Source organism: Caenorhabditis remanei, chromosome V (assembly GCF_010183535.1).
Source record: "Caenorhabditis remanei strain PX506 chromosome V, whole genome shotgun sequence".
Taxonomy (NCBI): Eukaryota; Metazoa; Nematoda; class Chromadorea; order Rhabditida; family Rhabditidae; genus Caenorhabditis; species Caenorhabditis remanei.
Genome location: NC_071332.1, coordinates 11,395,487 through 11,408,381, shown reverse-complemented (window position 1 = coordinate 11,408,381; position 12,895 = coordinate 11,395,487). Strand labels below are relative to the sequence as shown.

General features: G+C 37.6%; 2 protein-coding genes across 2 annotated transcripts; both read left to right on the top strand.

The window, feature by feature from the left end:
* Window positions 1-6,493: 6,493 nt before the first annotated feature.
* GCK72_019054 (uncharacterized protein) lies at window positions 6,494-7,345 on the top strand (the record flags this gene model as incomplete). The annotated part of the gene is made up of 5 exons (XM_053732860.1): window positions 6,494-6,572; window positions 6,624-6,741; window positions 6,788-6,900; window positions 6,946-7,074; window positions 7,155-7,345. 5 exons carry the CDS (start codon window positions 6,494-6,496, stop codon window positions 7,343-7,345), a joined length of 630 nt encoding a protein of 209 aa, XP_053581773.1.
* A 2,093-nt stretch (window positions 7,346-9,438) lies between these two features.
* Window positions 9,439-12,654, top strand: GCK72_019053 (uncharacterized protein; the record flags this gene model as incomplete). The annotated part of the gene is made up of 11 exons (XM_053732859.1): window positions 9,439-9,608; window positions 9,895-9,918; window positions 10,084-10,207; window positions 10,259-10,372; window positions 10,419-10,743; window positions 10,789-10,963; window positions 11,016-11,613; window positions 11,663-11,802; window positions 11,851-11,941; window positions 12,090-12,427; window positions 12,504-12,654. 11 exons carry the CDS (start codon window positions 9,439-9,441, stop codon window positions 12,652-12,654), a joined length of 2,250 nt encoding a protein of 749 aa, XP_053581772.1.
* Between the last annotated feature and the right edge of the window lie 241 nt (window positions 12,655-12,895).

The following is a 12,895-nucleotide window of genomic DNA, read 5'->3' as shown; positions in this document are numbered from 1 at the left end:
AACGACAGATTATTTATTGACGACTTCTGGTTTTGGACCTCCATTCACTTTTTCCACTTTTCCACAATAGTTCCGTTCCTTTCTAGGCTTATTTTAAAAGGTTTTTGGGGCATTAACTGGTTCCTAGGTTCTGAGAGTTTTAGCTGGATTCTGTTTTGCAGCTCATTCTGGTTTTCCAAAACTTCTACGGGATGGTTGATCAGATCTTCAAACACATATATTTCGTTTTTTTCAATGGTTAGAAACCTTTTTGAATTCTGTTTTCAAACAGTTCAATGACAGCTCATTTTTCGAATAATTTGTTCGTTGCTTTGGTTTTCAAACCTTTTGAACCGTTTTTAAGAAAAATGTAATTTTTCAGATCCCTTCATTGAATTGTTCGTTTAGATCGGTTTCATTTTATGGTTGCTTGCTCTACAGTGATACTTTGCCTCTGTTTTTTTTGTTTTAAAAGAGTCAGTCTGGAATAAAATCTAACTTCATCCTGTAAAAATCTCATTTGTTTACCGCCAGATTTTCACCCTAGCATTCCACCCACCCACTCATCTCCTGTTTTTCTCATTTTCTCTTTATTTTCACCATGTTTTCTCTACTTTTTCCTCATTCCAGATCAAACTAATTAGTGGAAAGAAGACACTCTCCTATGTTTTACAGATGGTTTTGTTTCTTTCCTACCCTAGATTATAGTAATTTGTTCTTTTTCTCTTTTTCTTCCTTTTTTTCTTTCCTGGAATTCAAATTTGAATTTGAATTCTAGTAATACGTCTGGGTTGATGACGATGTATTTTCATATGATCTAGAAATTAGAGATTCTGAAACCGTTTTGAGTCATGACGCATTATGAAGCGGAACTCAGACGCCAATGTTTTTGTGAAGTGAATAATGTCCCAATTAGAATTGTTTGACAGAAAACCATGTACAAGTATGACTTTTGGTATCATATTACTAACGATACACAAAAAAGGTTATGATCGGTCTGAATTAATTTCAACTGTTGTTCTTTGTTTGGCAAACTATCACATTTTCTAACTTTCAGTTCCAATAAAAGCACCAAAACCTCACATCACAGAATTTCCTATATCTCTAGAACCGTTATCATCTTCGATCACCCAAACTCTGAGTTCCCATTTTTCCAGAAAAGACCTTATTCTCCCTCCTTTTATGTCTCCCAAAATCTAAATTCAATCACAATTATGTACTCTAGATATCACTTCTTCTCCTTTCTCTTTCTGCGTCTCCACTATCTCCTGTACTATTTCTCTTATTCCCAATGAATTGGGTTGGTGTCGAGTCATGTCTCAATTGGATTGGCCTCCCTTTTCTTCAGCTTCTAGACTCGACCAATTGGCATGAAACATAGGACATAAAGAAAAGAAAAACGAGAACATTCTTAACCCTTTTACCTTCTTTTTTATGCAATTTATGACCAACTGCCGCAGGTGGGTTTGACCTTTTTCTCGTGAGATGTGGAAAAATTCAAGGAATTCCCGTCGCTCCGAATGTTTTATGAGCCATCTCTACAGTCTTCAAAAAGTTGGAATGCTGATAATTTTTTTAACCGATAAGGTCTCATCTGGTATACGTCGAGGAACATCAGCAGCAAAAATCCGAATGGTGCTCCGAGACTGACGTCTACCATTCTGAGAACTGTTCCGATCTTCTATAGAACTCTATCCATCTCATTCTATTTGAAACCAAATGCTCCAGTTTTCAATCCATCTCATGGTTCATGTTGTTTCTTTTCTTTTTCTTCTTGTTTCTTTTTTTTCTCCATCTCACCATCACCAGCCCCAGCCCCACCACCACACGAACCAAATACAATTAGGAAAGCACCCCTGGTTCCAGTTTTGTTCATCTGTTCCACTAGCTTTTGTCTTTTTTCTTCCCAATTTTTTTCCGGAGGGAAATAAGGACTCGTTTTGGTACCAATTTTGTGAGCTCGGAATGGTTTTTTGCTCCTAATATTGGTCACGTTTGGAACTTTTGATGTATTTTTTTCTTTCTTTGTCACAGGAAACAAAAACTTGGGAAAGTGTTTAAAACAGAACATGAGAACCTAGTTTTCAGAATCTAGAGAGTTCAGCTCAAGATCAGAATTTGCCCCCAAAATCTGATCTTCTCTAGTTTTCCTCAACTCATTCTCTCATTTTTTTTTGAAAATCTCTTCTGAAATCCATGCCGTTTCAAGTGTCTCTTGACTTTTCTTGATTCAAGAACAACTCTCGATCATCATTCCCTTCCTCATCATTTTCATTCGTTTTCTCTTTTCTCATGTGTGCAGAAAAGTGCATATATTATACTCCAATAATACCTACCTGATGAAGTGATAAGGGTATAATTAGCGAAGTTTGTGGTTTGTTCCTTTCGAAACGGAGTTTCCTAAAAATTTCCGAAAATTTTTTGATCTTTTGATCTGGGATCCTATAGATGTAGGTGGTTTCAATGTGCAATGTGTTCATAAATATCTAATTGCGTACTAATTTTTTATAAATCCATGATTTTAGCAGTAACTTCCCTTAGAGCACAGGTTCCTAAAAAGGAAACTGTTGTGAGATATCTAAAAGTGAAGATCTCGAGGATTCGGAAAGTCTTGAGAAACTCCAGTGAAGAAAAAATTTGATCTTTCGAAGTTTCGACAGGGAACAAAAAACCACAAAATAAAACAAAAAAGTGCATAGACAAAGTGTGTATGTCGTCACACACGAACATATGCAAGACCTTATTCTTGTCTTTTCTCCTAACAATTGCTCCCCTTTTTCCCCTCAACTACCAAAGTGTATAATCCAAGTGAAAGCGTCGATTGACGCGCCTAAGAGTGTCGTCCAGATGTTTCTGCACCAATGCATAAACTGACGCAACTGGAAAGAAGAAGGACCTCCTGACTCTTCACATTGTTTTCATCAAAAATCCTCATCCGAATCTTCCTTTTTTCTTCTCCTTCTTCTCCTTCGTCATTCCCATTTCTCCATCGGAATTCAATCTAGAAACTTAGACGAAGACGAATTGGTCGAGAGGAGGTCCGCGAACAGAACACTTTGTTTTCATTTGTTTCTCCCTCATTCTTCCGAAAAATCCCCCTCATCCGATGTCTCCCCAATTTCATTCGGACCTTTTTCCTCTTATTTTGTTTTTGTTCCTTCTCGTTCCGTTCCTCGGAGTTTCGATGAAAAACTAGAAATTGGGAATTCGGGAGACGGGGAGGAGAAAACAAAATCAGCCGAGTGTAGACATGTTTGTGTATGTGGATAGATGTATGTTAGCTCCGAAAATTTGTCTAACATTCGCTGAAATTTTAAGAGATCCAGATATATCTCAAGATATTTCTGGAATTTATAAGTCATAGACGCATTTTTCTGTGTACGGAAACCATTCCTTGAGAGGGTCTCCTTATAATGCCCTCCCAATTATCACGTTCCCATCTTTCAGTGATTCTCAGATTTCAGTCTGATGGGGGTAGGTCAACATAGTCTGAAAATGATATCAACTGAAACTATTCTATGTCGATTCTTGTTTAAGCTATCAGTTCGGATTCCATGTACAGTTCTAAAACCATAATTTTTTCTCATCAGATCAAAGACACTAGCTAGCCATCTTAATCTTGGAAACTAGCCTATAGTTCTCATAGTCCGTCTAGACTTCCCCAGCCGACTTCGATGTTTCTAAGAAACTCCGAAAATCTCATGATTCGCCGTTCCGAATTTCTGATTTTTGGTCTTGTTCCGAACAACTTCTCATCTAAACGACATGGCCTTCTCTATTCTGATTGACCTTTAAACTTCGACCTCTTCCATCAACCCCTTATTTTATACTAATCGTTTATTAATTGCATCCAGATCTTGGAGACTCAAGTGAAACCAAGACACAACATCAAAACATAGACAACGTCTCATAAGAAATGAGATCTCTGATGATTGCAGTGCTCTGCTCATCTTCAGTATTTTCCAAAAAAGAAGAAGAAGAAGAATTCTGATCATTACAGATGGAGGTCCTTCACAAAAGTCGTGTTTCTTCTCCAAGAGGAGCTCCATCTCCTTTCTCGTCCGTCCCCAACTTGTCCATATTCGCCATAAATTTTTGATGTCCATCTCTCTCTCTCTTTTTCTCCTCCTACTCGTTTTTCTCCTTTACATCTGCTCTGCTATCCTGTCCATGGTCCCCTGGCCAGGACTTTTTTGGTGGAGCTGGTTCGTCACTTCATTCCACTTTTTTATTGCTCACTTTTCTTCTTCTTCTTCATATCCGAATCGAATATTTCTAATTCATGAAGTTTCGGCTTCGTTGACTTTTCGGCTTCGATTGCACTTTTGGAGTCTGTGTTTCAGTGATTCTGATTTATTAGAAATGCTGGATCAAGAATTCAGATGAAGGAATCAGAATTCGTTTTTTTTTTGAAACAAAGACAAATGACCAAGATCATCCAATGGACTCCAAAAATCAGATGGAACATTGTCAAAAGCGTAGTTTTTATGGTGTCTGTTCCGAAAACATAACACAATGAAGATAACAAAGGTTCTAAATTCAGAATGATCTACCATGTCCAGATATCTTGAGAGCCCCTTTGTATTTTTCCAGTCATACCTACTCCGTCTGATATCATGAAAACTCCGCCCCTAGAAATATGTAAACTAAGAAATAATCGGTCACACTTCTATGGTCCGGAAGTGACTCAAAAGACTTAAAGCTACGTATTATCAAGATTACCATAATGCAGAATTTTCGCGGATTCAAAGTTTTCATCAAATTTTTTTTCCATTTCAAGAGAAGTGTTTTTATTTCTGTTTTATGAAAGCTCTAGTATGTTGTACTCGTAATTTGAATATTTCTCAAAAACTAACTCAATAAAACTAGGTATTCCTCGAAGTTCTGGAATCTTCCAATACTGTCAATTCGAAAAGTTTTCGAAACTACTCCAGTTTTTCAAATGACATACCTTCCCAAAACCGTTCTCACACTGTGACTAACAAAATACTATTTTCCCATTTTCTTGTTTGTATATCACCTTAATTTTTAATCCATTCCATCGTTTCCTGGAGGTTTTCAACGTCTTCTTTTTTCTTATTCGTCGTCGTGTTTTGATGACGTCGACACGTGAAGAGGGACGCCTCCTGGACACAGATTAAGTGATGATGACAAGCTTATTGATCCCTTCTCTCTTAAATTTTGTCTCTTTTTCATCCTTCTTAAAACTTCCGATCCCTTCTCTCTTTTTCTCTCTCGGTGGCTTTTTCCCGTTCGAATCCGTTCATGAATTTTTCAGTATCTTCTTTTCTCCCAGCATGTTCTGGCTAACGGAAAATGGAAATGTTCCTTCAAAAAAAAAGATGTACAGGTCTCTTTTTGTTGTCGTCTCTAGGACACGACTCGGTGAAGGCTTCTGAATTATTCATTGATTCTGAGCATTTGTCTTCATCCGCAGAATCTGTTTTGTTCTATATACATTTATTCCACTTTCAGTGCTTTCTATTTTTAGAGAGCAGTAAAGGATTAGGATGTGTTGATAGATTTTTTGAAGGTAATCATCTAATTGAGCATATATTTTGCTAATTTTAGTTCATTCCTATTTCGACAGCTACAATAACCAAGTAAAATCTAAAACTTTTCATCAGATTGATCTGTTTCGATCCAGATTGTTTTCCAAAGCTCTTACTATTTCTGGCAGAATACCCATTCTTTGAATTCTTCCTAAACTTTTGTACTTGGTGTAATTTGCTATTTTCGAGTTTCGTAATCATTTCGAAATCCTCTGAACTCCCGAACTCCAAACTTTCTTGAATCATTGCTCCCCGAAATACTTCCCCTTGAAAATACCGAATTCCACTTCCTTCTCATTTTCTGTTTCACTTTTCTCTTCCCCATTTCCCTAGATCTCACATTTCCGAAACCAGCTTCCCATCGGTCGCCTAGCATCCTTTGGAATATTAGATCATGTTCCGAAACATCCCGAAAAAAGAAAGACCCAAAAAGAGAAGGAGGGGGTGTTGCGTGCTTGGTAACCGACCTGACGACGAGGAAGAGGGGACAGACTTCAGAAGAAGAAGGGACTGAATAATAAGATGTCGTCGCAGAGACGATTAGTCAGATCTTCTGGAGTCTCTTGGGAAGGAAGAAGAAGAAGAATTCTAAAACGACCCGTCTCTATCTTCCTAAATTTTCTTATCACGCGATCATATTGCGTTCTCTTCAATTTCCTCCCTCACACTAAATTCCCAACTTGCAGAATATTATCATGACCTCATTTTCCAAAAACTCTGTTTTTACCTGAACTTTCCAACAACTTTTTCTTTCTTTTCTTCGTTTTCACAAAATTTCTGAACTGTCAGCACTAAATGTTATGTTTTTATTTTCAGATTTTGCTCTCTGCCCCAATTGAAATGTCATAGACATTATTGGTATAAAGAGTGAGAGAACTACTGTGTAGGATCTTCCCCTCTTTTTTCTTTTATTATTTTTCGTAGCTGCCATCTTCTTCTGAAAAAAGACCGAATCCATAAAAATGCCGGTTGGAAAACGTGGACTTGTAGCTCCACAAAACACGTTTTTGGAGAATGTTATCCGGCGGTGTAATAATGCAGGTTAGTCAAGGAGATATTTGAAAGGAGTTTCATTTCATGGACTGATTTCAGATACATCATTCATACTAGCCAATGCACAAGTCGTCGACTATCCCATCGTGTATTGCAATGACGGGTTTTCAAAGCTCGTCGGGTATACTCGAGCCGAGATTATGCAGAAACCATGCTCGTGAGTTGTTGACCTTTCTTTATCGAGTTCACTCCTTCATTTCCAGGTTAGCATTTATGCACGGCGAGCACGGAGAAGTGGGAAGTCTACAGAAAATGCAGGAAGCTTTGGAGAATGCAAGAACAGAACAGGCAGAAATTGGATTGTGTAAAAAGAATAGTGAGTTTTCAGTTTTTTCAATCACTTTCAAAACGATTCTTACAGAGACCCCAATCTGGCTGCTTGTCCATCTGGCGCCAATCAAAAATCATAAAGATGCTGTAGTACTGTATCTGTGTCAGTTCAAAGATATCACGCCGCTAAAACAACCGTTGGATGATGAAAACAATAAAGGTGAGTATTTTCTTCAAAATTATTTGTTCAAAACAACCAAACCGCAAGTACAAAAACTCTTGAATCATTCCTGGTTCCAGGTCTATCCCGAATATTGCAAATCGCTCGAATCGCCAAATCGAAACAACAATTCAATCAAATCGAAACGAAGGATCTTCACAAGTCGCCGGGAAACACATCCAGTAACTTCAATCAGGTTATCAAGGTTGAGAGTCTTGACGCTTCTTTCTGTTGGTGTCACGTTCCGGACGACACCGTTAATTGGTCTTAATATGATAGATCTTTAATGTTTTGATAGATTTTAACCAATCGATCAATATTTTAATGATAACTATCTCTAATTCCCGATATATATTTTGTACAATCAGATCAGAGTGTCCCTGGAACGTGGCGCGTCCCCAATCCCTCGTTTGCTGGTAGTGGTATAGCCTTGTAGTTTCTCTATGTTTCTCTCCCTATGGAATTACTATAATTTTCACTCAGTTTTCTCTCTACAGTGAGTTTTTTCTCCTACCCTCCTAGCAGTGTTGAGACAGTCTGGAAATGGAAGTGCGGTTTTCAATCACGTATTCATTTCCAGTATCTGTTCTCTAACATTGGTTCCTAGTGACTTGTGTTCGCTTGTTCGCTACTGCTTCACGCTTTATCTCTCATTGAATTCTGTTGGATTGATACTGATGGGTAAAGTGTATGCTGTTTGGAAGGTTAATACTCAATTATGATTAACAACCCATTCATTTATATCCTTACTACCTCACACCAATTCATCATCAATTTGCCTCCTCGTAATGATTGACTAAATATATATCCACGTGGCATCCCATCCCTGCTACCTCGCACCCGCCTTGCTTCTTTATCATTTAGTTTTATTTCTTTAGTTTCTTTTTTCGCTTAGCCGTTTCTTTCCTTTTTCATTTTCTTCTCGAACTGGGATTCTTCCGGAAAGTTCAACGGTACTCCTGAACGATATACTGATACTGAAATATCCGTGAGAACTCCCTGAACTGGTTCTCGTCTTGTTGGAGTTCTTGACGCAATCCGAGCCAAGAAAACCAAGAAGTAATTTCCGGTTTCAGATGAAGAGGTGACGGAAAAGGAAAGAGAAAATATGTTTGGATGATGATGATGATGTTGTCTTTTAGTTATTTTAGTTCTAACTAGTTTTTAGTTGAAAAAACGATGAACGTTTTTGTAATCATTTGAAATAAGTCTGGAAAATTCCAGTATTTCAAATCCTGATAATTCATAGTTTTTAGTTAGCGGTATTAATCTGTTTTGATTTTGTTGTAGTTTCAATAGAGTAGACTATATTTTAGTTACTAAACTTTTGAAAATAATTGATGGTTTTTTGAGATGTAATCTCTATCAGTTTAGCATCTTGTTTCTTTCAATATAAATCAAAGATAATTTTATTAGAAATCTGGAAATAAACATTCCAAGAATCCAATAAACTAGGATAACGTGATTATGTCAAACTGAACTCTCTGCGGCATTTCTTTTCTAACCGAGGTCCTGAATTACTTCTTAAAACTTGGATTTCAAAGAAATGTTCGTCTTCACATAGTTCATATTCAAACTCAAAAATCCATCAATCATTTTCTCCATTATAGTTTCTTCATTACTCGGTTCCCTTATTTCACTTTTACCTTTCACACTTGTTTGATGAGAGATGATGTTTTTTAGTGCAATGGCAGTTGGAACGAGCATCGCTTTGTGAGTTATGCCTCCAATTATATACTATATTATATGTATAACTGAACTAATAAACTAATTCATGTGTTCTCTGTAGTTGCATGAAAATAGTTATCCTTGATTCCGTCCATTTCCTGATTCAACGCCTGATTCAGATATCCCGTTGAAATCTGAAGTCTGAAAATTGTCCCATTGATTTGATTGACTACCGTACCCCCAGCTCCCCCATTCTTCTCCTTCCCTTTGTTGCATGCAAAACATCACGATAACAGAAAGAAGCACATGTCCCCCCTACCCCTGTATCCCATGATTAAAAAACAATTATATTCGAAAAAAGATGAAAAATGCACACAGTCACTAGGAATTTTTTAAAGTGTTTTGTTAGTTTTATGGATTTTGTAGGATTAGGAGAAGTGGTGCCAAATTTGAAGCGATTGTTGCCAAGTCTGACTTCGATTCATTCATAAGAAGCTCAGTTTTCGAAAAGAGTTTTGTTTTAAATTTTCAGCTTAGGAGCTTAATTAGAAGTCTTCAGTTTTAGTTTATTTTCAGTTCCTCCATTTATTATTTCTCCATCAAAACTTAAGTTAGACCCTAGATACTCTCTATGGCCCATATCCCTCCCACTGACCACCTTCGAATCGAAATTTCATTTTTTCATGTTTTTAGGTAATGAATCTCGGAGGCGACATGCTACCCCAATATCGACAAGAAACACCAAAAACGTCTCCACATATCATTTTACACTATTCATCGTTTAAAACGATATGGGATTGGTCGATATTGGCGTTGACGTTTTATACGGCTTTTATGGTTCCATTCAATATTGCATTCAAGAATAGGTACGTCTTGTTCTGAAAATGACAAAAGAATTTGGAAATATTTGGATATTAGAAACGTAATAGAAATAAACATTGGTATTATTGGGAATGAGAAACTTATCATTTCTATTTTTTAACATAGTTCAGACGATCTAGTTGAAAGTACACACACTCAAGTGCATTTCAGTCTAACATGGTTTCGAGATGTTAGTTTTGGTACATTAAGTTTAAAACTAACATTAGAAGTAACACACAAAACGGGAAATGCTGTAATTGAATTAAACTTCTAACCCTTTTTTATTTTTAGCCTCCGCCCGTTCTACTTGATCAGGTATGTCTTATGTATTGCATGTTGTGATGTTGTTTTCAGTTTGTTTGCTCTTTCTTTAAATCAAAACTTTATTTATTTTTGGAAACCTCTTTTGAAAAACCCTCAATTGTTGTCTATTTTCCATTACTTCTTCCAAATTCCTATCCAAAAAATTAGGTTTTCTAGCTCAAGGGAGAACCCGGGAGGGGGAATCGACTCGGTGGCATTAATGGATTCTATTGTTGATGTCATATTCTTTGCCGATATTCTTCTCAACTTTCATACCACTTTTGTAGGACCTGGCGGCGAGGTGAGTTCTTATAACTGATGAGGAAACCACCATTATCTCAATTCATTTCAGGTAGTGATAGAACCGTCAGTAATTAGGCAAAACTATTTCAAATCATGGTTTCTGATAGACCTGCTTTCCTGTCTACCGTACGATATATTCTATATGTTCAAACGAGATGATGAGGTATGATTTTTCTCTTAGATTTATTCAAATTTCTCTTGTTTTTCAGCGGATAGGAAGCCTCTTCTCAGCTCTCAAAGTGGTCCGTCTCCTGCGATTAGGAAGAGTCGCCCGCAAACTAGACAACTATCTGGAATATGGAGCAGCCACATTACTACTTCTACTGTGTGCATATGTGATAGTTGCTCACTGGTTAGCATGTGTCTGGTTTTGGATTGGAGACTCAGAAGTACGGTTGAAAATGGACAATTTGGGACTGCCTGATGGATGGTTATGGAAGTTATCCAATGACTTGAGGCAGCCTTACAACGTGTCGTTATCTAACAAAACGACGCTAGTTGGAGGACCATCTAGAACTTCTGCGTATATTTCATGTGAGTTTTTAATATAATTTCAATCAGAAACTATTCTTTTCTCAGCATTATACTACACGATGAGTTGTATGTCAACAGTAGGATTCGGAAACATTGCCAGTAACACGGACAACGAGAAAATCTTCGGAGTCTGTATGATGATCATTTCTGCTTTACTTTATGCTGCGATATTCGGTCACATGACAACGATTATCCAGCAGATGACATCAAGTACTGTGAGGTGAGTATAAAAGAATGTTCTATTACTGGTTCCAACCTGTCGGATGTTTCAGATACCATGAGATGATCAGCAATGTTCGAGAATTCATAAAACTTCAAGAAATTCCGAAAGAACTTGCCGAACGAGTCATGGATTATGTAGTCTCTACGTGGGCAATGACAAAAGGAATTGATACGGCGAAAGTGCTTGGATACTGTCCGAAAGATATGAAAGCAGACATTTGTGTTCATTTAAATCGGAAAGTGTTCAACGAACACAGTTGTTTTCGTTTGGCTTCTGATGGATGTTTGAGATCATTGGCGATGTTTCTGGAACTGAATCATGCAGCACCTGGGGATCTTTTATATCATACGGGAGAATCTGTGGATGCCCTTTGGTTTGTTGTATCCGGGTCTTTAGAAGTGATACAAGATGATGAAGTTGTGGCAATTCTGGGAAAAGGAGACGTGTTTGGAGATGAATTCTGGAAAGCGAATGGGTCAACTGGACAGTCGGCAGCCAACGTCAGAGCGTTGACTTATTCGGATTTGCATATGATAAAGAAGGACAAGTTGATGGATGTACTCGATTTCTACAAGGCGTTCGCAAACTCATTTGCCAGAAATATGACGTTGACTTACAATTTGACACACAGAATGAAGTTTAGAAAGGTAAGGGATTCACAGGAAATGAACAATAAATAATACATAATAATTGCAGGTTGCCGATGTGAAACGAGAAAAAGAACTAGATGCAAAACGAAAGAACGAGAAACTGACATTACCAAATGATCATCCGATTCGTAAACTATTATTCCGAATGAGAGAACGACATGGCCCACGAATATTCCCGAGTCCAATGTTTGCAGATATTGAAAAAGGATTAAAGAAATCAACAGAAATATCCAGGATATCATCATTACATTCGATGGTTGATGAGACCGGAGGCTCCTCTTATATCCGATCACCGAGAAATAAACCAAAGAGACCGCCGTTAATGGTGAGTGATTTTTCAAGAGGCAACTCAGTTTACAGTGATTTCATATCTACTTCTGAACAGGTGAGATATGTCTGTTGTTCACTACTTTTAGATCTTTCTTTCCTCTTCTTTTTTACTCAAAAATTGAATTGAACACTTTCATTTTCAGAAACGTCAAACAGTCGATGAAGATGCTTTATCTAGAACAAGTTGGGGTCTAGACAAGAAAGATCGAGAATGGAGTTCTCTATCGAATATCAAAACAGAGATGAAGAGCAAGTTCGATATGATCGGAGAACGTCTCGGTATTGTGGAACAGATCAATAATCGATTGGCAATGTTGGAAAGAGCAATTATTGGAAATAATGGAGGAGCAAATACTCCTTCCACAATGCCAGTTGGCTCATTTTCAGCATTGAATGACTCTGGGAACAGACTGACTCTTGATGCTCCTCCAGTTGCGAGAAGTGTTTCTTGGAGTGAGCAACACCAACCACAATGGCAGAGGTGAGGAGAATAGTGAGGGATTGTGGGAATGTCTCAATATAGTTTGTTTTCGTCAAAAATAAATTTTAATTTCCAGAGCCGTCCCTCCTCTCCGAGAACTTGAAGCAGGTGAATGGGAACCTCCATTCACTCCCAATCCAACCACATCATCCCCTCAACCGCCGGTTCCTCATATCCAAATTGACGAAGGAGAATCAGCTCGTCCACCGACACGAACACGAATTTAGTATATACACTTTTCAATCAACTAGACACCGATCCCGCCCCCTCCATTCACTTGTGATATTTGAAATTCATTGTGTAACAGTCAAAGAAATCGGGTCAAACTCAACCTTTCTAAATAGTTTGTAATTAAATTATTATTCTTTCAATTCTTTCCGAAATTATCAAAATTCCGATGCAAATAAGCCTGAAATAGTCTTCGAAAGTAGATCATGGCCTCCCCCCTCCCATCATGTCTTTTTCATG